The 25,379-nt window shown below is 46.4% G+C and overlaps 2 protein-coding genes across 4 annotated transcripts in view; both read right to left on the bottom strand.

The window, feature by feature from the left end:
* Ppp2r1b (protein phosphatase 2 scaffold subunit Abeta) overlaps positions 1 to 2,564 on the bottom strand; it is a 35,312-nt gene extending 32,748 nt beyond the window's left edge. Inside the window, exons 1-3 of one of the 2 annotated variants that reach the window (XM_041638530.1) lie at positions 2,399 to 2,564; positions 1,582 to 1,672; positions 1,131 to 1,231 (exon numbers count right to left, since the gene is read on the bottom strand). In XM_041638530.1, coding sequence (XP_041494464.1) covers positions 1,131 to 1,231; positions 1,582 to 1,672; positions 2,399 to 2,512 — 306 coding nt within the window. In that variant the 5' untranslated portion in view covers positions 2,513 to 2,564. The remainder of the gene's footprint in view (positions 1 to 1,130; positions 1,232 to 1,581; positions 1,673 to 2,398) is intronic. The other variant, XM_041638531.1, reaches the window with a different exon arrangement.
* Positions 2,565 to 17,666: 15,102 nt separating this feature from the next.
* Positions 17,667 to 25,379, bottom strand: part of Alg9 (ALG9 alpha-1,2-mannosyltransferase) — a 58,336-nt gene continuing 50,623 nt past the window's right edge. The window contains exon 15 of one of the 2 annotated variants that reach the window (XM_041638631.1): positions 17,667 to 18,444. In XM_041638631.1, the coding sequence (XP_041494565.1) occupies positions 18,321 to 18,444 (124 nt within the window). In that variant the 3' untranslated portion in view covers positions 17,667 to 18,320. The remainder of the gene's footprint in view (positions 18,445 to 25,379) is intronic. The other variant, XR_005973087.1, reaches the window with a different exon arrangement.

The raw sequence follows: 25,379 nt of genomic DNA, 5'->3' as shown, positions 1-25,379 counted from the left end.
GTCCCCAGCATCCTACATCCTACAGCTATTCTCACCTCCTAAGGCCTCCAGAACCTCCCAAAATAGTGCCACTAGCTGGAAACCCAGTGCTCAGCACACGAGTGGGCTTTCTAAGACTGACTGGGATAGATAAAAAGTCTACAGGAAGAGGTGAGGAAGGAGGGAAGGGAGGACTTAAGAAAGCCTTCTAGCCCAGTGGTGGAGGCACACGCCTTTAATCCCAGCACTCATGACGCAGAGGCAGGTGGATCTCTGTAAATTCGAGGACAGCCTGGTCTACAAAAGCTAGTTCCAGGACAGGTTCTAAAGCTACAGAGAACCCCTGTCTCAAAAAACAAAACAAAAAACAAAAAAAAAAAAAGAAGAAAGCCTTCTAGTGCTGGACTGCAGCTCAGTGAATGAGAACTTACCCAGCATGCAAAGGCCCTGGCTTCAAGCTCTAGCACCACTAAAAACAACAGTTATCTTCTAGGTTGAGCTTGTATAACTGGGTAGCTGGAGACACAACTAAAGAGAGGCAGATTCTGAGGGGGAAATGACAGCCATTTCTAACTCTACAAGTCTCCACTCATCTAACATCCATCTACATCTGGAGTTCTAAAGAACAGTTCATACTATAGCCAGAAACCATGGCAGCCAGTATCATATATACAATATTTAAAGCCCTACAACAGCCGGTCCGGCATTGTCCAGGTGATCCATTTCTAGTCATCCTTTAAGGCCTCATTCATCTGCATGTTGGCGCACATCTTTAATCTCAGTCCTCCAGAAGCAGAGGCAGGAGGATCTCTATGAGTTTGAAGCCAGCCTGGTCTATATAGAATTTCAAGCCAGTCAAGGCGACATAGCAAGACCCTGTCTCAAAAATACAAACAAACAAAAGAGAAAAAGACAGCTAAATCAAGTTCCCTTCCTCCTCATCTCTAGCAAGTCTTCAGCAGCAGACACGAGTTCTTGGATTCCGCTGATACAAGAGCTGAAGTGCCTATTATTCATTCATCAACATAATTACCACCTGCCCATAAAAAGAACTGCATGAAAACGCTGCTGCATGTCTATCGCCAGAAAAAAAAGACGCGGTTGAGTCAACAGAGCTCCAAAAGGAAGGTAAGTCATAGATAAGAACTCACCAGCAAACAGTGGGCGAAGTCAGGACCTCCGACCAAACCAGTGAAATTTCCCAGCTGCTCAGCAAGAGCCAACAGCACCTCATCTTCATCATAAATTGTATCTGGAGATAACAACAGTTGGTTAGACCACAGGGGCAAGTGCCACTGAGCTGGTACCCACACAGCTACTGCAACTACCCTCCTAAAAGCATTTTCTTCCTTGTGCGAATCAGACGTCTTCCGGAATGTTTCACAGAATTAAGGAATTCACATCTCACATCAATTACCTTTCCATTAGCTACCCGGCTTATGTTTGCGTTTGTCTGGCCTAACATTTCTAGACACCTGGCAGAAGGCACCTGCTCCACCTAGTACTTATTTCTACAGTAGGTAACAAACTAAAAAAAGAAAAGAAAAAAAGTAGTTTGAAAGCCAATGGAAAATGGAACGTGTTTCTTTAAAGGACACATACCTGTAAGGAAAGGCAGCAGTTCAGTTCGAGTCCTTTCCACCCCCAGGGCTAGAGCAATAGTCGATAACTTCTTAATACTGTTGAGCCGGAGCTTTAAAAATAAAGTAATAAAGTGGGAAGAACAACAACAAAGCAAAGAGATGCTTGCAACTCAGGTCGAGAAAAGCTAACAGGTGAGACACTGGCATACAGTATATAACGAAGATGAGCCTTTCACTTACACCTTATTCCTAAAAAGAACTCAAGGACCGTTTAACACGTCATTAGCCAGAGGCTTTCCCAGGGAGGGCACTGAAGGGCCGGCAAAGAAATGAATGAATGAAAACACAGGGGCAGTGGGAGATTCTGAAAAGAGAGAACTCCGGACGGAAGGAAGCAGGTGAAACGGTTAAACACAACTCCTCCCTTTTCAGAGAAAAGTTCCATCACATCTGAGTTAATCAGCTGGGGCGCTCTTCCCACCCAACTAGCCAGGCCAGTTTGCCGGCAGAGCCAGACACTCGCAGCACTTCAAAGGGACCCTGGCCGCCGGGCCGCTCCTCCGCTCCCGGGCGGTTCCGCAACCCACCGGGGCTCGCCCACCCGACGCGGGAACTGGTTTCCCGCCCACTGCCGGAGCCACCACCCGGAGGCTCGAGGTAGGGCTGCTGAGAGTTGAGGCGGACCACCGCGGAGCCGCCGCCGCCTCCGGGTCCCGAACGAACGCCGACTAGGGTTCTGCCGACCCCGGAGCAGCCCCGCGGCTGAGCCGGCCTTCCCGCTTCCCTACCATGTGCGCCTCCGCGCTCGCCTCAGCTCCCCAGCCCCAATCTAGTACCTGCACATCCTCATTGCGGAGCTCGTCGATTAAAACCGCGATCGGATAGAGCGAATCATCTCCATCTCCGCCCGCTGCGCCCGGACCGGCCCCGGGCCCCGCCGCGCCCGCCATGTTCTTCCTCCTCTGACTAGTCGCCTCGGTACGCCCTGGGCCCCGGCCACGCCCCGCGCTCTGGCCACGCCCCGCGCCCCGGCCACGCCCCGCGCCCAGGCAGGCGGGGCTAAATCCAAGCCGCCCGCTTTGGGGAAGCGAAGGAACCGAGTGTTTAGCCTGCGCGCGGAGGCTCCGGCCTGACCGGCATTGTCTGAACTGGGGATCTGGACTCCAGTAGAAGGGCGGGCTGAGAAAACCAATGGAACCCTTGCATCCTTTCCCCAGCCGAAAGAAACATGGGCAGGGATTCATTCTCTGCTCGCTGTGCTCTGACAGAGAGGGGCCTTCTTGAGTGATAGGTGCCGAACCTCTGTAGCCAAAGACAGTAGCCTAGGCCAGGAGGAAGAAGCTTTAGCACCTCCCCCAGACTCCAGGCTGGCCTGGAGCCACTGGGTCTCAGCCCTAATTTCCCCCTGGGCGAGAAGCCTCCGCACAACCCCTCCACCTCTTCCGCTGGCCTGTTTGCGAAAATCTAGGCTGGCTCCCGCTCCTTAAGACAAATAATGTGTGCGGTGAGAGAAAATGAACAGTGCTGTCCAAACTCCCCAGTCAATATTTTTTCCACGCAAGCTGTTCAAAACATGCTGCTCCCTTGTTTTTGTGTTTCTTTTCAGTGTGGTACTGCAATGGCGCCTTCTGTTGTATTGTCTTCCTTTTTTTTTTTTTTTTAAACCGCTCTTTAGCAAGAAGCAGAAGCACCAAGCATAACTAGGCCCAGTTTTAAATCTCCCCAGTTCGGTGGGGTGGAAACTGGCCTCCCTACTAGAGGAGAACTCATGGAAAGTTTTCACTTGCATGAAGTAACTTGAATGCGCCGTCTTTTTATGTTCTAGACTGAGATGTGAGCGACTTAGACTGGTAGTTCTGTAGACTATCAGTTTCTCAGGTGACACTGTTTTGTGCTTTCATGAAATTGTCGAGTTATTAATAAATGCAATTTAAGAGGTAAGATTTTTTTTTTCTTTTTAAAACATGGGACCCTTAGCAGGAAAGAAGAGATGGTTAGCCCTTAGTAGTCAAAGCTCGAAAACCAACAGACTTTAGCAGTTTGGGTTTTTATTTTGTTTTGTTTTGTTTCAAATTGGGCCCACAAATGTTTGCTTGAAGGCTTTCGTTTTATTTTTATTTTGATAATTTTTAGAATCACGTAAGGCACAGTCTGGACTGCTGGGGTGACTACTTTGTTTTTTAAATTACAAAAGTGTGTGTGTGTGTGTGTGTGCACGTGCGTGCGCGCGCGCGCACGCACATATAAGCCACTTAACAAGTATGGTCAGAGGACAATCTGCAGTGTGGGTTATCTCCTTTTACCACCTGGGTTCCAGTAGCCGAACTCAGGCTGTCCGATTTGGTGGCGCACTCCTTCACCCACTGAGCCATCCAGCTGGCCCCAGGACTGCTTTGACCAGCCCTGCCACAGAGTGCAGCACACACACCAGCATCCATTTCCGCACAGCTTTTATTGTGCTGGGCCCATAAGAAATGAACAGAGTGAAAAATACGTGTTTATGTACAAAATGAAAGCCAGAGGGTATCATGCAATGACACTGTCTCAGTGCTTCTAAAAGTGATAAGAGAATGAAAAAACTGGGGGCTGAGTGTGGTGAGGCCTAAAGCAGCCCCAGCTCACAAGGTGTGGCTTACTTTTAGTAAAAGATACATTTGTCATACTGAATTGCAAAAATACCAGCATTATTACTTTTAATAGTATTGGCCTTGTGGTTTTATTTGTATTTAACTTGTAAATTTGGTTTTGTAGATGGATAAAGGCTGTAATTTCAAAAGAACATAATGTTATTAATTTGAATTTGAAATTTTAAGTAACATTTAATAATTTGATGGAGTTTGCAGGACTTTTGTTTATTCTTTTCTCCTTAAAAGTAGATCCAAAGCTGGCCATGGTGACACATCCCAGCACTAGAGAGGCAGAAGCAAGCAGGCAGATCTCTGTGAGTTCAAGGCCAGCCTGGTCTACAGAGCGAGTTCCAGGACAGCCAAGGCTACACACACACACACACACACACACACACACACACACACACAAAGAAAGAAAAGAAAAAGAAAAAAAACTGTGGGGGGGGGCAACACTAACACTAAATAAAGAAAATTTAAAAATAAAAGCCATGCTTATGGGTACATACCTTTAATCCCAACACTAGGAAGATAGAGGTAGAGGGATTTTTGTGAATTTGAAGCCAGCCTGGTCTAAACAGTGAGCTCCTGGTCAGTGGAAGCTACATAGTGAGACCCTGTGTCCCTCCCCCAGGAAAAAGTGCTCCCAGGTGCATGCTCATAATCCAATGGGTAGGAATCAGAGGTGGGGATACATAGATAGTTTTAGGCCAGCCAGGGTTCACAGAGAGACCTCGATGGATCCAGCCGGGCATGGGAAGCTCAAGCCGGCGATCCTACCTGTGCTTGCCCATCGCACAGCGAAGGAGAAACAGAGGGCTAAATTCGGACTTGGTATTTTACCAGGAAGAGGATCAGAAGAGTTCCTACGACCTGGAAGCAAACATTTCTATCCCCTGATCTAAAATGTGTTCAGAAATGATAAAAGAGGCAAGCACAGAGGAGGAGCAGACCGTCATTCCCACACTTTGATAGGCTAATAAAATCGGCGCGCCGGCCTTAAGCTCCTCTGCTTCAGCGTCAGATGTGATCTGCTCAAGCAGGCACCATCAGGTGGAGGCCTAAGGAATAACTATCATTAAAGATGAAATCACAAGCTGAGGAAATAGAACCCAGAAAATTGCCTGCTTTGAGAGTCATCGAGGCCAGGCTTCAATCCCCACCTGTGTCTGACTCACAGCGACCCACATACCTCTCCCCAAACCTCGGTCACAGGCTCCACCCCCCTCCCCTGTAAAACCGAGCTAACCACCTGGTTCCTACTCCAGTAACTGTGAGGCTCCGAGAACAAAGCAGGTAATAAACGCAGAGATGCCAATAAACCCTTCAGGAAAGAATGTGGATGAAAATGGGCCACAGCCAGGAGAAGCTGCTTCCCAAAGGGGGCTAGGTTCAAAGGCAGGCTTGAGGAAATATGATCTACTGACCATGCAAGGGTTTTGTCATAAATGTAGATTCCTGGGCCTGTGGATAGAATGTGTGCTTTATAGGCTCAAGGCTTTTGCTTCAATCTACAGGATAAAAAAATGAAAAGTTAGCCGGGCGGTGGTGGCGCACGCCTTTAATCCCAGCACTCGGGAGGCAGAGGCAGGCGGATCTCTGTGAGTTCGAGACCAGCCTGGTCCACAAGAGCTAGTTCCAGGACAGGCTCCAAAACCACAGAGTAAACCCTGTCTCGAAAAACCAAAAAAAAAAAAAAAAAAAGTTAGCTAGGGAGACAGTTCAGTAGGGAAGAAGGCCCGCTACATGAACTCCTGAGTTCAGACCACCATTTAAAAGGCTCGATGTAGCAATAACATCTTGTAGCCCTAGTGTTGTGATAGGGAGAGATGGGGGCCCTTGGGGCTCGCTGCCTGACAGCCCAGCCCTGAGTTCAGTGAGAGATGCTGCCTGTCTTAAGGGAATAAGTGCTGGAGAATGATTGAGAAGGACTCCCTCACATATGCCTCCTACACAAACACACACACATACACACACACACACACATGCTACATGCACACATGCATGCAAGTGCACACGTACACTTTTAAAAAAGAATTTAATTTAATACATCCCAGTTCTCAGGAGGCAGAGGGAATTTAATCTCTGTGAGTTCCAGGACAGCAAGGGCTATATAGTAACACCTGGTCGAAAATAAATAAATACAATTTTAAAATCTTTTTAATGCAAACTCCAGGCCTCTCCCTCAGACTTGCTGAGTTAGAGTCCTTAAAACTGGAGCCGGACATCTTACAGGGCTCTCCAGCGACTCTAGTGTGATTGATGGTTGAAACTCACTAAAAGGTTTATCTGGAAAGACAATTAATTACCAGGTCCAGCAACAGGCACCAACTCAGAAAGGATCTACAATCTTTGGAGGCCACTTCTGTCCAGGAAAAACAACAATGCTAACTGCTTATCAATAAGCAATTCTGTCCCTCCTGGCTATGGGTTTTGCCTGATTAGAAAGATAATCCCTCTGCTGCTGATTCCTGGCAGCTGGCCACGCCCTACCAATCCAGCCTGTGGTACTGGACTACTTTCGTACCCCACTATCCTTCCCAAGGCTGCCTCTACCCTTCTCTCCGCTTCCCACACACACCACAAGAAACTAATGACCAGGGAGCCCAGAGGCAACAGCTGAGCCTAGGCTGAGGATGGAAGGCAGCTCTGAAATGAGACTGTCTCGGCACAAAGCCAGAGCTCTGCCACCCACACAACAGTTCACTCAACCAGTGTGAACGAGAGAAGGCAAGGCTAGACTTGCCCAGGTCCTGCACAATAACGCAAGGCTATGATCGCACAGCTTGGCGGAATCAACAGCCATCATAGTTCTCTGTGTCGCACAGAAAAGGACCAAATCTGAACAACACTGTCATCTGCAATGGGCTCTTTGCCTCTTCCTCACGGACACAGAGGTTTACAAACAGGAGGAGTGGCAAAAACGGGTCCCCTCCAGTCACTGGAAGAAAAGGCTAGAACAGAGGGAGACCTGTAGGTTAAAGCACTCCTAGACCTCTGGCCCACTAACAACACCAGAAAGAGAGGAATGAGGCTCAGTTCGTGAACTGAGACATACAGGTGCCTTCCCAATACAGCCATCCCTCGGCATGAGCCAAGGGCTTGGTTGCAGGACATACCCCTGTGCCAAAATCCAACAATGCTCAAGGTGCTTCTATAAAATGATTTGGTACCTGTGTCCAGTCTGCACCCAGACATCTCCAGATCACTTCACCTAACAAGTCGATGCTGGAACAACTGAATATTAGAGCATAATGAAAAGGAAATATGTCTGCTCATAGCCAGTAAACTTTCATTTGGATCTAGGGATGCGGGACCTATGAATAAGACATCTGCATCTTCATTTAGCAGGACGATCCTGTAAACTGACTCCCAGGTCCATGTTTAATTCATTCCAACGTAACAGTCGCCCTGGTGGCACTTGTAACATCTTAAATTCATATTCAAACACTGCCTCATTCTAAGGAACTCCAATGTTTTCCTCCTGGTCTCACATACCGATCTTTTCGTCGTCTTTCCCTCTCTTTTCTTTGAGTCATATTTCTCCCCTCTTCTATGGATGGCAATACTCCAACAGTGAGAGGCAGCTTTAGCTGAGGTCACACAGCAGTGAGACGAATGCAGCCCTCACAAGCATGGCAACTGCTATTCCCTCCCTTGTCCCCTCAGCAGCGAAGGTAAAACATTACCTGAGTTCTTGTAAGAGCAAATCAAAGAACCGGTCTAACCAGGTCTGGTTTAGTATTCTACAAATGACGGTTGGGAGGACATTTGGGAGTCAGGGACACTGTGGGCTGCAGTGCCATTTCTACCAGTAGGCAGCTGCGTGACGCACGGCAAACAACTTCCTCTCTATGAATTTATAGCCTGCCCGGCTTCTTTGTGTGGCTGTTCAGAAAATTAAATTCATATAATGCTTAGAGCTGAATATGGCAGCATGCACCTACAAACCCAGCACTCGGGGGTCTCTCCAGGAAGATCAAGGATTCCCTCTGATCCAGGCTACATGTCTTAAGAAAAATCAAGCCAGTGTAGTGGCATTCAGGAGGAAGAGGCAGGTGGATTTATTTATTTATTTATTTATTTATTTTTTCGGTTTTTCGAGACAGAGTTTCTCTGTGTAATTTTTGAGCCTGTTCTCGAACTAGCTCTTGTAGACCAGGCTGGCCTCGAACTCACAGAGATCCGCCTGCCTCTGCCTCCCGAGTGCTGGGATTAAAGGCGTGCGCCACCACCGCCCGGCTAGCAGGTGGATTTCTGTTAGTCTGAAACCAGTCAGTGCTACATCTCCCTCCAGATTGTATTTAAATATCACCTATTTTCCCATATTTCTGATAATGTCCCTATTTGGTAGCTAGACTCACTGTATTTTGAAATTGAAACATGAAGACTGTTACACACATTTGGGTCTTAATTACTGCACTGAGCCTCCCCAAGCTGGTCTTACCTATGGCATCCACAGATGACCAGCTCTTCTCTGCTCAGTTCCTTTATGTCTACAGGATAGAGCCCAGCTTTCCTTCCCCTCTCTTATCTTAGAAACTTCTTATCACAACTAGGCCCAGGCAACAGCACAGAAGCCCTCAGCAGACCAGCACAATTGCCTTTGGCCAGAGATTTGATCTCACAAAAGCAGGGCTCACTTTCACGCCTTCCTGCTCTCCAGGGAGCTCTTGCCTGCACCTCCCCTGAAGGTGATGTTCCTTCTCACTTCCTTTTCAGAGCTACCCAGGAGAACTGTTAGGAGAAAAGTCAGCAGGCATAAAAAAGGACCTGTGCCAAAATCCCCTGCACATGCCTCTCATAACTTGGCAGAAATACAGCCGGGGCTGTAACCACAAGCCAGAATGTATACTAGTTTCTAGGACTTCAGGAAATCCACTCTCTCTCTGATCTGGCTATGAGATTAATGTATCTGGCAGTGTTCTAGGAAAGCCCCAGCGAAGACTGAATGTGCCGTCTGCAAACTCCAGGCTGTGGTCACTGACGAGGAACAAGGAGCTCAAAGAAAAGGGGTAATGGCCTTGACTAGATCTCATTCCCTTTGCTCATCTGTTCTTTCCAAGTGCCCCACCCCCTAGCATCCCAAAGGAGGTGAAGGACAGCAGACTTGGAGCATGTGTCAGGACGGATGAGGATGTGCCCAGTGGTAAAGTCTTGTCTAGCAGAGTTGGGTCCTGAGTTGGATTCCTAGGAGAGGGACAGATGGGGACGGTATTTATGAGGGTCAATTTTCCCAACTAAAAGAAAAGAGGGCCAGGCAGTGGTGGTGCATACCTTTAATACCAGCACTTGTGAGGCAGAGGCAGGTGGATCTCTGTGAGTTCAAGGCCTGCCTGGTCTACCAAACGAGTTCCAGGACAGCCACAGCTACAGTGACACACTGTCTCAAAAAAACCAAACCAAACCAAACCAACCAAACAAACAAACAAAAAGAACAGAATAGAATATTTCAGGCTATGGTGGTATATGTCTTTAATCCCAGCACTCGGGAAGCAGAGTTCGAGGCCAGCCTGGTCTACAGAACAAGTTCTAGGACAGGCTCAAAAATTACACAGAGAAGCCGGGCGGTAGTGACGCACGCCTTTAATCCCAGCACTCGGCAGGCAGAGGCAGGCGGATCTCTGTGAGTTCGAGGCCAGCCTGGTCTACAAGAGCTAGTTCCAGGACAGGAACCAAAAGCTATGGAGAAACCCTGTCTCGAAAATCACAAAAAAAAAAAAAAAATTACATAGAGAAACCCTGTTCTGAAAAACAAAACAAACATGGATTATATACATGGATTGTAAGTGCTCTATGACCAAGCTACAAACCCTGCTCAAACAGTAGCATAAGCTGTTATTTGTACGTTTTCCCCACAAATCCAATCTGATGATCTAGAGGATACAAAAGAAAAGAAAAGAAAAACCCTCCCCTAAATCATAAACCATCAGTCTCAAACCATACAGTCTCCATGCTTCTAAGGTTAAGCTGGAAGGATGGTGTCAGGTGGCAGAGCTGACTGTCATCCCATCCGTAGCTGCATAGCTGCCCTTGTTCAAATCCCAAGTCCACCTACACAGTTATCTGCACATTTAAAATGTGAACACTGCTTCCTTCTGCAAATGTTTGCTTTTCACCTCACGGGCTAGGCATGAGGAGTAGTCATAACTGAAGGTGTTCTAAGGCCTTTTACTGCCCAAGGCTCACACCCTGCTAAACACCATTACCTTCCACGGAGCTACTGAGCTGTAAATGACGTGCTGGCATCAGAAGGTGAGAGCGCTAGACAATTCCTAGATCCTCCCGTCCCGTCTGCCTCTGTCAGTATCAGCACAGCAGCAGTGGTACCATTAGGAATGTGCACGTGATTAAACTGGCCATCTGGGAAAGCCTGACAATGGGCAGGTGGCTGGTAGCTGCCCCCCAGGAGCAGCTGTTCCTCTTCTTCAAGAACACGGTTTTTTATCATCTACGGATACAAGCAAGGACATAACAAATACAACTGAAATTAACAGAGAAGTGTCACCTTGGAGGATTGCCTATCAACCAGGGGATGCTAAACGTGATGGGCAATTCACCCACACAGGAAACATCTGTGGCCGTAGAAACACATGAAGCAATGTAAGGACGTGTCCCAAAGCTCCCAGCTTGGCTGTTTCAACACATCCTGGGATTACAACAAACTCCAACCAGCTAAATAAATTCCTGGAGAGAAAGGACCTCTGTGAGTTTTAGTGAGAGGAGGGTGCCCTCTGCTGGACACTGAGTCCCCATGATGGCTCTACAGATAGGGTGCACCTAAAGCAAATGTGTGGCAACAAATTTAATCTCTGACATTGCGTGTGAACACACACGTACACACACACGTGAACTGTACTGTCTTCAGCCATCACGGGCTGTGAAGACGAAAACATAGAAAAAGCCCAAGACAATAGAAATAGGAAGGATGAGGAAAGCTTCTAAGATTCTCTTCTAAATGTCACACTGAGAGACCCACCTGTTTGCCCATGTAGCTCCACAAGTATTATTTGGAAAAGAAAGAATAAAAACACCCTCTAAGGGATCCAGGGAAACTTAGAGACATTTTGTTTATAAAGGAACGAGAAAGAGGCACCACGAGCTCCTGAATGGTACACGGTGTCTTCTTAGTGGTTGAGTGAACATGCTTCAGGTCACTTCTCCTGAAATGGGATTAACCTTTGCTCCCATGCCTCGGCCAGCCAGCAGCTGCTGCAAAGAGGCTGTCAGCAAACGGTGGCAAAACAACAGAGTGGGGGCTTCACCACACTCGGCTCAGTGAAAAGCTAAGTGTGCCTCCCCCTCACACACACACACACACACACACACACACACACACACACACACGATTTCTCTGTGTAGCCCTGGCTATCCTAAAACTCACTCTGTAGACCAGGCTAGCTCGAACTCAGAGATTCACTGCCTCTGCCTCTTGAGAGTTAAAGTCCTGAGTTATCGTGATCAGCTAAGCTAAGTGTGTCTCTCACTGACCATACAAAGCTGGCTCCAGGGTGTGCCTTGAGAAGATAGGCTCAACACAAGCATCCATTGTTACTCCCACTGTCCTGTTCAACATGCGTCCTGGCTTGATGAGGCCAAGCAGGGTCAAGCCCTACAATGAAGGTTGAGACGGACTACTCAAACTTTATTTTCCTACCTAATAAATCCATATATGGCAAAAAAAAAGTAATTGTATTTTTTTTCTTTTTTTAGATGTGTTAACTAGAACACTCCAGGAGCCCTCAAGCATCTGTTAGCATCTATCAGTGTCTGACTAGTTAACTGGTTTTCCAGTAAGAAGGATTCCAGAGGGCATGGGAGACAGAGCAGGTAGGGAGGCTTGGAGCCAAGAGAGGGGAGAGACCCAAATAAAGGCCTGGGAGACTGGGAGTTAAGATCAGAAAAGGATAATGGCATTCTGTCGGCTTTGTTAGTAATGGTCTCTGGCGTAAAGCTTACCTAGTCTTTATCAAGGGCAGTGGTGTGTAACGCTTGCTATACACTAGAAGGCTCTAAACACAATGAAGCCTCTGCTCACCCCAAGCCGCTAGCTCTTTATTCCTGAGGGAGGGCTGTGCAGTGTGGCAGCTCGACGGCCTCCCCCATGTTCCTACCCTGCAGCTCTGGCTGAGAACTGCTGCTCCCTTGGTTGTGATTTCTGCAGCACTGAGTGCAGTGTTTCTACAACAGCCAGCCAAGAACCCAGACGCCCTGCCCTGCCCTTCTTTATTTGGCAGTGCAGCTGACTAGCGAGCTTAAGGGACTGACCGAAGGGCAAAGGTGCCGGTTGCCCAACTGTTCCTACAAATGGAGATCAAAGAGCCTTCTTACAGCAGATGCTGCCTGCAATCCATGACGGTCCCTGAAAAGCCCTACTCTGAGGAAATCGATCTTGAATCATCCACTTGGGCTTTTAAGGCCCATCAAAAAGTTACCTAGTTTATGCTTCTTTTTTTTTTTTTTTTAATCTCCAGGTAAGAAACTACAGAACAAACCCAGAAAGTAAAGAGAAAAACAAAAGCAAACAGAAAGGCCTGACTTACTTTGAAGTGTTAAGATACTGCAAGATGCACTTAAATTTCAAGAAAAAAAAAGTTCAAACTTAAATGTTCACTTAAGGTCAAATTGTTCAAACAAGGTGTTTAGTTTACAAGGCTCCAACAGGAAATGTCCAGCTGTCCTTGCCACTACAGCCCCCCACCGTGACTTCCTTAACCTCAATTTCCCTCATTTCATTGGTTGGACGTATTGATTTGAACTTGTTCAAATGTCAGGTCTAAGCAGAATTCTACAGCTGGGAAGATCCAGGGAAGTTTTCAGCTTTACTGTATTATTTGCTACTTAATATTCAATCTGAGTGTGTGACCACAAATCCAGATTGCAGCTGAGCATCTTCTACAAAGGACGGGACAAGAAAAACCTAACACCTCATCACATCAACGAGAAAGTCTTCTAAGCCAGACTCATTCGGAAGAAAATCTGTGCCAAGTCTGACCCTCCAAAATCAGGGAATAGAGAAATGTAAATATTCCATACAGGGCCTTGTTGCTCTTTTTAGAAGCAACCTCAGGAATGTGCTCTCGTGCCAAAAGTCTGGAGTTCAGAACTGCTAAGCCCCACACATACACGAACAGGCTGACTTAAAAGCTACCCTTCTGAGTTCTCAAGACTTCTGACTTGCTGCATTTTCTGTGTCTAAGAATTCAGACCAAGATGCTGGGCACAGTAACTCACACGTCAACAATGGGAGGTTGAGGCAGGAAGATTGCTGTGACTCCTAGACCAGTCTGGGCGATGTCCTGAGTTACAGACCACTCTAGGCTACAGAATGAAACTATGCCTCAAAAAATAAAAATGAAAAATCTGTGCCAAACTGAAAGCAAGAGCTGACTGTTAGTAAAAAGGTGTCTTTTACTTTCCTCGATGTCAAATGCATGGGAGCAAAACAACGTTGGGGGATTGCTGAGCCCCGAATAAGACGGTACGGAGCCTGCTCCATTGTGCCAGTTATCATTCCTGAAACAGAGGTTTACAAGGTTTCTGCTTAAAGTTGTCTGCTCCTAACAAAGGGGTCTGAAGTCCGGAGGACTCTAAATGAGGCTCTGAAGATGGAGAAGCACACGGACAGAGAGCAAAGGTGGTGTCCTACACAGGACAGAACAATGACTCCAGTGGCCTTTCCCACCTGGGACTAGATTAATGACCATGTCTAAAATAACGTGGGAAAGATAAATTAAATCCCAAGGACACCTGGGTCAGGTGGGAAGAAAAGTGAAAAGTAATTCTGCAAAGTCAGGTGATGAGGTGGCATGAGAAGAGGAAGACAAGGATGGAGAAAGCTCCCTTTCTCCCACCCCCCAAATCCAGCACCTCCCCAAGGGGGAAGTTACCCAAATGCCAGTTGTAACTGGGTCATGATGCCAATGACAACCAGACTCTTGGACTCCAGAGGCCTGAAGCCCAAACCCTAAGATAAGCTAGGCATGTGGCACATTCTCTCCAGCACAATGCTCAAATTCCTGTGCGCTCAGTTTCCCCTGGAAGGAACGAAATTACCACTGTGATTCTGGAAGGCGTCTTCCCTAAGAAGTTTCAGGGAACACATTCTGGACTCTTTGACCTGTGAAAGCTGCATCTATGAACTGCAACATGGGGATGGAGGACACAGAAGTTGTGCTGTTTCCAATTCCAATTCCCAGTGAAGATTAGAAGCTGAGTGCGAATGAAAAAAGTGACCTTAAGAAAGGGGAAATCAGGCTAGAGAGTTGGCTCAGCGGTTAAGAGCACTGGCTACTGGCTGTTCTTCCAAAGGTCCCGAGTTCAATTCCCGCAACCACATTGTGGCTCACAACCATCTGTAATGAAATCTGGTGCCCTCTTCTGGCCTGCCTGTCTACCTGCAGGCAGAATACTGTATACATAATAAATAAAATCTTTTAAAAAGGGGGGGGATCAAGCTCAAGGTGGGGGTGACACCTTTAATCCCAGCATTTGGGAGACAGAGGCAGGTGAGTCTTGAGTGGGCTACAGAGAGAGTTCCAGTTCATACAGCACTACACAGAGAAACCCTGTCTCAAAGGGAGGGGGGGGCAAACTGCCAACATTTATTGACTTTTTTCCTTCATAGAAATACAGTAGGCATGCAATGTAAACACTGCCATGGAAAAAGCACAAGGATCAGGAAGACGGTGAACTGGATGCACGGGCTTCGGCACTATGCTGCTTCCTGGTTTCATTGGCTTCAAGAATCCCAGGGTTACATGGGATGGATACTCCAGCGAGGCCCTGAAACTCCAACAGTGCCTTGAGCTTCTTGTTACAAAGCCATTGTCATCCACTTACCTGAGGAATTCAACGTGGGAGCCTAAAAGTAGACGCCCGTGTAAGTTTTTACTGCATCTGTAGAGGCGAAGATTTAAGTGCCTCTTTGCCGCTTTGATGTAAACAAAAATAACTACGTGAGAAGCCAATATGTCTGGTGTTAGCCAGAAGGCTATACAGCCACGGTGCCTCCCATTCACTCTGTCCTAGGAAGCAGAACACACAAGAGAGGGTTCCCACTGGGGATCCTCACCTAAGGACTCCAAAGCTCTTTCCCAGAACTCCAGACCTAAAGAAAAGGGGACTGGGATCAATAACCACCCTGCTATAAAACCACGTCTGCTGCAAGCCTGATTCAGTAATAAGGAGTACAGGCTGCAGCTTTCCGCACTTACCCAAAGAAATTAAGATAACCTGTTTTTATCAGATGACAAGAAAAGGCAAGAGGCAGATTTTTGTTAACAGATTCCTATCATGCTGACTGGGTCAATAATGGCACTCAGTGCCACAAGATTTAGGTTCAGATAAAGCTGCTTTCGGGGTTAGAGAGCAAAGAAGTCTGGATTTGCCAAGTCTCCCTACTACCTTGTCCTGCCCACAAAGGAGATTATGGATCATGTATGATCATGTGTGAGCTCCATCCTCAGCAGCAACATCTACACGTGTGTACCTTACTCCAAGGACCGAGCAGAGGTGTGTGCAGAGCGGTGCTTGGCAGAGATGTGAGACTGCCCATGACGCCCTTCTTCTTCCCAGGGGAAGCTAACCAACCCCCAAGTGTTGAGAGGTACCTGGCATAGTGTCCACAATGTACTGTACCCTCACCAGAAACAGAATGGAGAAAGCCAGAGTGGGGTTTTCAAAGGGACTGGAACCGACAATCCCAAGAGAGCTCTATGCCCACTTAGCCTTTATAATTAACTTTATAAATTAAGTTCTCACTGAGCTGACTGTGTGTACGTGTGTGAGTGCACGCACAGGCGTACGTGGAGGCCTAGGTTCATGTCGGGCACCTGTGGAGGATCGTTACGTTTGTTTCAGACATGCAAGATGATCAAATAGCTCAACTCTGTACCATTTTGGGGGGTGTTTGCATATGTTAAGAACTGAACCCTGGGGGTGGGGGGCTGGAGAGATGGCTCAGTGCTTAAAAGCACGGGCTGCTCTTCCAGAGGTCCTGAGTTCAATTCCCAGCAACCACATGGTGGCTCACAACCATCTGTAATGAGATTTGGTGCCCTCTTCTGGCCTGCAGGCATACATGGAGGCAGAATGTTGTATACATAATAAATATATAAATAAATCTTTAAAAAAAAAAAAGAACGTAACCCTGGGTCTTCCACACAGTAATCATGCGAACAACAGTCTGAACCCCGTCATCGACTCTTCTGTGCATCCCACAGGGCCTTGGCTTCTGAGATAGATAGGCTTCACTGCAGTTCTTTGATTGGACAAGAGCTGCTCCTCTCTGAACCCCGTCATCAACTCTTCTGTGCATCCCACAGGGCCTCGGCTTCTGAGATAGATAGGTTTCACTGCAGTTCTGGTCTTCAGATCACACCCCACTGTTTGCCTTGGAAAGTGGCGATCAGGTGCTGAGAACAGAATTTCAGGGACCATGCGCACAGTAGGGCTGCGGTCTATCCTTCCTGTGCAGTTGTCATTCTGTATGTCTGAACCTGCTGCCTCACCTCTGCTTCATCAACTCCAGTCGGTATTCTTTCAGAGGGGAACCCCCAAGAGTAAATATTTTCATTTAACTACTTATTTTTCTGTCCTCTTTATTCTTTTATTGAGACTAATTCACGTTAGAAAGTTACTTTCCTTAAAAAGAAAAAAAAAGGAAACAGGAAAATGGAAACCGTGAAAATCAGATCTACCATCTGCACTACTAGAACCTGTCACCCTTAAGGAAATAAGGCACCTGTAACATGGCCCACGGGGACAACAAGAAGTCTGTATGCAGAAGATCCTGTGGGTTACAGTGCCAGGACCTTCCTACCGAGGTCTGGCAATGCCACACAGCACTGCTAAGTGAGGGGTCACCCACAGGCTCCAAAGGACTCAAAGAACTGTACCTAAACATCTTCCTTAAAACAGAAATTGACAAAACAAACGTGGCCTGTGGTCAAGCTAATCCTCCTCCCAAGTCGTGTTTCATAGGTGGAGGAGAGGCATGGACAGTCTGAGAACGTGAGAAGTCAGACAGCCTGGATTCGACACCCAGGCCTATGACTTCCTGCCCACACATATGACAAGGGACAAGCCACTTCTCCTCTCCCCCTTCATCTGCTTCCTCTTCTGTGAAGTGGGTCCTCGCAGTGGCTGAGGATCAAATGAGACACTGAGGAATGTCTTATACATTGTGCCGTATTGAAAGGGAAGGGGAGCTAACAGGCAGCCTTTTGTAGTCCTTACCACCGCCTATGCAACTAACTAGACGCTCCTGCTCAAGGACACCTTGCAGCAGAATTGAAGTGTGGGTGCTATATATGCACACTGTCCTTTTCATTTCACCGGGGCTGTCATTTTACACAAAGGAATTCTCAATGTCCGCAAAATGGCCTCAAGCTACTTTAAAATATGTCACCCAACTCTACTGATATACTTCTCTCCAAAGATGCCCGATATAGTTGTACAGAGTCTAGGATTCAAGATATATCATGCTGAAACTTTTTTTAAAATCTTAAAACCCTTCACAAATAGCCATATGATTATTATTGATTTTAAAGCAAATAAAATGAAAATTAGAGGCATCATAAATAATAAGATTAGGTCACAGTTCTTCAGTGGTCGCCTTTTTCCTGAGCTCCCAGGCCAGGGTTGCAGTCCTGCGAATGCGTCTTGCTGGAGGTGAAAGGACATGTAACTTGGCAACTAGGCTGTGCTTGCACTTGGATTTGAACAAGGTCTGCTAGGAGCTGCCAAACAGCTTTGGTGGAGAAACCAGGTACCCTAAAGAAGGCTTGCTAGTTCCCAGACGCCAGGCCAGAGTGTGCAGAACTGCTAGCACACACACCCAGTCAGGGGCTCTCAGCTCTTCTGGGAGCGGCTTCTGCTCTCCTCCACTCTAGAAAATAACAATTGACAAGTGGAGCAATGCATCTCCCTAGGCGCCCGGGACTCTGCCTATCTGCGGAAAGCTCACATGCAGAACACACAGGGGCAGGAAGTGTGTGACTCTGCCAGACGTGATGAGTTCAGAGCACCCGGAATCTGGCATTCTTGTCAGGTGACCTTTATTACGAGCGTTACAGCTCAGTGGAACCACTAGTTAACGTGATGGCTGTCCGCTGGAGCCACTGGGCTGTTGCTAACCTCCACTTTTCTTCCTGCTTTGCTTTGCTTTCCGAGGCTTAAGGATGGTGTAGTTCACATACACCGTATACTGATCCGACAGGAAGGGGACATAGAATGCCCGAAATAGCTTTGAAGACCTGGAAGAGAAGAGAAAGGAGGGGTAGGAATCTCATCATTTTACTGACGGCTCTGAAAATAGTTTAAAAAAAAAAAAAACCAAGGTTACCTCAATGCTTATATTTTATATAAATACGGAAAAATCTACTATTCAGATACCAGATCATGATAACTGACCTTGTTACTCATGTCCCCCAAAAAAGTATGTTGCCCTAATAAACAGGCAAATAAAACAGTATAATTTTGCACCTAAACAATTACAGAAATGCAAAATGTTCAAACAATCCTGGCTCCCTAGAGAGACAAGGAAAACCGTGTCCTGGGACCCCGTGCGGTGCTGCAGCAGTGCCTCAACCAAGGCTAGTCTACACACAAGCTCTTGCTGGCACAATATGTTCTGGAAAATTCTCACGACTGAAGTATGAGAACTGGAAACAATCTACCAGGGGGTTTTGAAGCATGTAAGCGATTTTGTTTTCAATTTGTTTATTCTATGTGATAAATCTATGAGAAAGGTGACAGTGACATTCCTGTCTCAGAGCTCAGGATCATGCAGATTAAGCAGCTTGTTCAAGTTCATTGTAGTAACTGATAAGAACCTCATTCAAGAGCCTCATCCATGCTTGATTCTCGAGTCTACAAGCTTAACCATTATGGCTTATCTTGTAGCCTATGGATTTCTCCTTTCCTGGAAGAGGGTAATGACAGCTTAAAATACATCAAGTATTACTTCCTGATTGATTTCTTCAGTCTGAAAATCCCAGTTGGCCCGGTTACTGATACCGGAAACGAGATAGCTGAAGGTGTCCGCGGCCAGTCCTTTTCCAGACTCTAAACTTGTAAATGTCATGTCGACGTGGCATTTGCACTGGCAGCCTACCTCTGGGCTTGGCAGACTCCTGTGATGCCTGCACACACAATGATATTGCACTTGGCAAACACCCCTCTTAGAGAGACTTCCCGACTGGAGGCTGGCAGTGCCCTGTGCTCTACAGAGATGCAGTTCACTCCGGAGCCAACAGTTTGGATAGAGAAAAGAGGTGGAGAGGAGAGGGGCAGATAAAGCAGGACTCTTGGGAGCAGACGAACAGGAAGAGGATGCATCTGTCCCAGACAACACACGGAAAAGGTGATGTCTAACACCTTTCAGGTCAGTGGCCGTTCTAGATTAACACAGTCATACACTCTCCAGTGGACTCGAGCCCTCGATGTGACCTCAGGGTCTGCAGAGCCAGCTGTGGTGTCTTCCTTCTGGAGCAGCTCATGCGGTTTCAGCACAGAATGAACCGCTGGAGGCATTTCTATCTGCTTTTGGCCTCCACTGAACACTGTTCAGAATCCTGACTTCAAAATTTCCATCTCTAATGGCCTTAAGAAAAAGTGGCACAGGAAGACACTCCACAATTCCAAGACAAATCAGCTACACACAGAGATGTGAAGTGTACAGCAGATGTCCAATGGCAAGGAAACTGATGGCAGAAACAAATTTCACTCTATGATCTTTGGTGACAGTAGACCAGATGAATGTCCTCAAATTCAAGAACTGCTGAGCTGGGCCAGCACCTCCTGCCAAGCCTGGTGACCTAAGGTTGATCCCCAGAACCCACATGGTGGAAGAAGGGAACACACTCAAAGTTCTCCTCTGACTTTCCCACATACGTTCCTTCCTCCCAGAACACACAGAATACATAATAAATGTGTTTTTAAAAAAATTGAACAGTAAACAATATATTCCTATCACAAAAAGAAGCGGCATACTCTCTGCCCAGTTAGGCTTTACCAGGAAAGATGTCGTCATGCAGTATTTGCAGTACGACCTTGGATGGCTCCTGTTACAATATAAAGACACACCCTATCCTTTCATTTTCCATGATGCTGTGTGTAAAACTGTATTTGGTATAGTTTACAGGGGGAAGGTATACAATAATGACAGAGGAACACAGATGACAAAGACATTTGAAAATTATTGGCTAGCCAGATGGTGGTGGTGCACACCTTTTACTCCAGCACTCAGAAGGTAGAGGCAGGAGGATCTCTGCGAGTTTGAAGTCAGCCTGGCCTACAAAGTAATCTATAGTCAGGGCTACACAGAGAAACCCTGTCTCAGAAAAAGAAAATCATTGATTACTCTACTCTAGATACCAAAAAAAAAAAAAAAACCCAAAAAAACAAAAAACACCCAAAACTTTGAATTAGGAAACAAAGCAGCTCTGTGAATCACCAAAGGTTCAACACAAAAAATCCAAGTGCTATTTTTGATGCTGCAAGAATGAGAAGAACTAGGAGCAATGCTAAGCCAGACCTGAAACCACAATCAGCCTTTCAGAAGGGATGCATTGGGTCACGCACAACAGCTAATGGGCAGTTAGCTGTAATCTGAGACACATCCATTTCAGGGGTAACACATGTATGTGTGTGCGTTCCCAACAAGGACAATGTAGAATAAAAATTCAGAATATATGGCCAAGTGTGGTAGCACACACATTTTAGTTCAGCACTTGAGAGGCAAAGGCAGAAGGTGTTCTGTGAGTTCAAGTCCAGTCCAGTCTACATATCAAGATCCAAGACAGAATTATATAGTTATACCCTGTCTCAAATAAAACATATCAAAAGAAGTAAAAAAAAATAAAATTTAAAAAAAGAAATAAAACACAATAAAAAAACCCTAGTATGTGTGTGTATACATGTTATGTGTGCGTGTGTGTGTTTACCCATAACCAAAAGAATGTGGAAAAGTTACTTCATGTATTATATATTTTAAAAGATTTTTTATGTGCACAAGTATTTCCCTACATGTACGTGCATCATGTGCAAGTCTGGTGCCCAAACAGGCCCGAATAAGGCATCGGAACTAGAGTTACAAACAGCTGTGAGCCAGGTCCTCTGTAAGAGCAGCAAGCGCTCGTGACCAATGAGTCACCGCTCCAGCCCCCATTTATTTTATTTTCAAATGAGTTCTTCATTTCGTTCCTATTCCTAGTTTTGTAAATAACTTATAAGATAACTAGTGAGCAAAAACAGACAGGGTCTACTGGACCAAAGACAATGGATGCTGGTGATGATTTTCCTGCCGTGCTGACAGATGACACCACAGAGCCCCACAGACTTCAGAACGCTATCTTGGCTGCACACAGGTACCATCACCAAAAGTACTGGGTTAGACTGAAATGGAAGACCCACTACTCATTACTGTAGGGTTTAAAAGGCGAGCTGAAACAACAGAAAAATAGAAGAGATTGAGACAAAATATCTGTAATCTATACAACAGAGGGCTGCTATGTAGAATATACGAGCTGACCCTACAACTCAGGGAGACAAACGACTCAATAGGAAAAGACCACAAAGTACATGAACAGCGAAGAGAAATGCAAATGGCTAATGTGATGTGACAAAATGAGGCCTGGACATTAATTCACTAGCCAGGCTTGCAAAAGCTGTGAAGTCTGACGGTATCAAACCCTGGCACAGAATAGGAAACAAATATGTCAGTGCAAGTTAAGTCTACACAGCCAAGTGGACGTGCAGAATCAGTTGAAACAAACTGTGCATCACGGTATATAGGGGCTGTTATTACTATGACTCGTTTACTTTTTTCCTTCACAAGTAATTTACTTTGTCTTCTGATTATTATACCAGAAAATTTCAAACAGATAAAGAGGCAAAATATGTTACTTATAACACTTAAAAGGAACGGAAAAATTTGTCTCAAATTTAGAAAAAAATTACTTTTTCGTTTTGTTTTGCTTTGCTTTATTTTTTGAGACAGAGTTTCTCTATGTAGCCCCAGCTGTCCAAGAATTTGCTTTGTAGACCAGGCTGGCCTCAAACTCACAGAAATCCACCTGCCTCTGCATCCGAATGCTGGGACACTGAAAGGTGTGTGCCACCACTGCTCTGATACATTTTCATTTTTTAAATTAATTAATTAATTAATTTATTAAAGATTTCTGCCTCCTCCCCGCCACCGCCTCCCATTTCCCTCCCCTCCCCCAATCTAGTCCCCTTCCCTCATCAGCCCGAAGAGCAGTCAGGGTTCCCTGCCCTGTGGGAAGTCCAAGGACCACCCACCTCCTTCCAGGTCTAGTAAGGTGAGCATCCAAACTGCCTAGGCTCCCATAAAGCCAGTACGTGCAGTAGGATCAAAACCCATTGCCATTGTTCTTGAGTTCTCAGTAGTCCTCATTGTCCGCTATGTTCAGCGAGTCCGGTTTTATCCCATGCTTTTTCAGACCCAGGCCAGCTGGCCTTGGTGAGTTCCCGATAGAACATCCCCATTGTCTCAGTGTGTGGGTACACCCCTCGCGGTCCTGAGTTCCTTGCTCGTGCTCTCTCTCCTTCTGTTCCTGATTTGGACCTTGGGATTTCAGTCCGGTGCTCCAATGTGGGTCTCTGTATCTGTCTCCTTTCATCGCCTGATGAAGGTTAATATCCAGGAGGATGAATATAGTGTGGCGGTTTCTCAGGAAATTCGGGATCGACCTACCCCTGGACCCAGCAATACCACTCTTGGGAATATACCCAAGAGATGCCCTATCATACAACAAAAGTATATGCTCAACTGTGTTCATAGCAGCATTGTTTGTCATAGCCAGAACCTGGAAACAACCTAGATGCCCTTCAATGGAAGAATGGATGAAGAAAGTATGGAATATATACATATTAGAGTACTACTCAGCAGTAAAAAACAATGACTTCTTGAATTTTGCATGCAAATGGACGGAAATAGAAAACACTATCCTGAGTGAGATAAGCCAGACCCAAAAAGAGGAACATGGGATGTACTCACTCACACATTTTCATTTTTAAAGAGTGTCTCACTGTGCAGCCCTGGCTGGCCTGGAACTCAGATCTACCTACCTGATGAACAGAATACATACTGGAAGGATGGACAGGTAGGTGGAGGACGGACAAATAGATAAAGGAAGTAGGCAAAGGACATTATAAAAATGAGGTCACACATGACCAAGCACTATCAGGTGCCGGCTTAAATAAATACAGGAATACAGAGATGGATAACAGGTAATTCCTACTCCCAAGGTTCAAGAAGCTGTGGTTTGGGATAATCATCCTGTCAAGGACAAACGTGAAGTGAACCAAGAGACACCCCAATTCTGCCCTCTACAGAGCCCCTGGAAAACTAGCACTGAATTCTAAACATGGCGTTCAAGCAAGGCCCCTTTTTTAGGGAAGGCTGAGCACAAAACTGTGTAAAAGTGGGGGACCAGCATAAGGAGAAAGCCGAGAGTCAGAGAGGCTCCTCTCCTGCACTCTGCTGTGATCTCTGACACAGAGCCACCAGCCAAGCGCTGGCAGAGGTGAGGCAGAAGCTGGCAGCAGAGGATGCACGCCCACCTCTGACCTGGGACGGGAAGAAGTCTATGGTTGTCTGATGCTGGTTTTTAGAACAAATTAGCTGGAGTCCTCCCATCTGACATAACTGCTGTTCTACAACTCTTCCTCCTTTCTTTTGCTTTGACGTTGAAAGGAGGGAATCCCTGATTATATTTGTTTCTTAACCATTAGCAGCTGTAGCAGCTCTAACAGTTAAGGAAGATCAGAAAGTCTTGTAATATTTTATTGTTTCTGAAAAAAGGGATTTATATAACAGAAGAAGCTAAGCCCTGGAAGACTGAGTAGTCTGTACTCTCACTTCTGTGGAAACATGCGTCATCACAAGCTAGGACAAAAGAAAAACCTATCAAAGCCAGTATCACAAGGCCTGTAATGAAATGAAACGCCACCGGTGTGACCTGAAAGAACACGGGCATGCAACTGGGGAGACACAAGATACATGTCACCATCACAGAAACCCAGACACTCGGCCCCAGGAGGAAAGCCTCTTAGGCAATTCAGGCATGGAACAGACTTGGACACAGCAATTGCCTGAGCAGCACAATTAGCTAACAGCTCAGAATATGTCCTGTTTCAATAACCAGCCCATTTACTGGGGCTTGGGAGCATTCTGCTGTGGAGACATTTGCTGGCATCAACGGAAGACAGTCAGCTAGTCCCTGACATCACCAGGCGCAGGCGCAAATGGAAATCCTGGGTCAATTTGTCAGCTTTAAAAGAAAACCTTCTGGGGCTGGAGAGATGGCTCAGAGGTTAAGAGCATTGCCTGCTCTTCCAAAGGTCCTGAGTTCAATTCCCAGCAACCACATGGTGGCTCACAACCATCTGTAATGGGATCTGGTGCCCTCTTCTGGCCTGCAGCATACACACAGACAGAATATTGTATACATAATAAATAAATAAATAAATAAAGAAAGAAAGAAAGAAAGAAAAAAAAAAGAAAAGAAAACCTTCTGGTACTCTGGTTTCCCCTCCTATTTTTAACTATCGGTCCACCCACCTGCCCCTCATCTATCCAGTCATTCATCCACCTGCATCCAAACATTAAAATCACGTTTAGCCTTGCCGGTTCAGCCCCACTGGGCACTTTCTAGAGCTGATCCTTGCTCCTTCTCTTCCATGCAGCGCACATTTCAGTGAAATCTTACAGTCCAACCACAGTTCTCCCTCCTACCCCATCTCACTTCCCATCCATTCCTCCCAATGGGCAAGGGTTCCCATGGGGAGCCAGCAAAGTCTGGCACATTAAGTTGGGGCAGGACCAGCCGTCCCTACTGCATTAAAGCTAAGCATGGCATCCCACCATAGGGATGGGCTCCAACAAGCTAGCTCGTGTACCAGGGATAGATCCTAGTCCTACTGCCAGAGGCCCCTCAGATAGTCCAAGCTTTACCACTGTTGCCCATATATGGAAGGCCTAGTTTGGGCCCATGGAGGATGCACAATTGTCGGTTTAGAGTTCATGAGTCTCCATGAGCTTGGTTCTGTATCTGTCAGTGCAGAATTGGCCCTTCAAAGTACCTTCAGTTCTAAAGAGACTCTGAAAGATTGAAGCATCAGTCACAGAGCCTGTATGGGTCTGCACTAGGTTATGCATATGTTA

This window comes from Microtus oregoni, unplaced genomic scaffold (assembly GCF_018167655.1).
Source record: "Microtus oregoni isolate MIOR12 unplaced genomic scaffold, Mior012 000055F_ref0000237, whole genome shotgun sequence".
NCBI classification, from domain to species: domain Eukaryota; kingdom Metazoa; phylum Chordata; class Mammalia; order Rodentia; family Cricetidae; genus Microtus; species Microtus oregoni.
The sequence above is the reverse complement of the archived record's forward strand: the minus strand, read 5'-3'. Positions and strand labels throughout refer to the sequence as shown.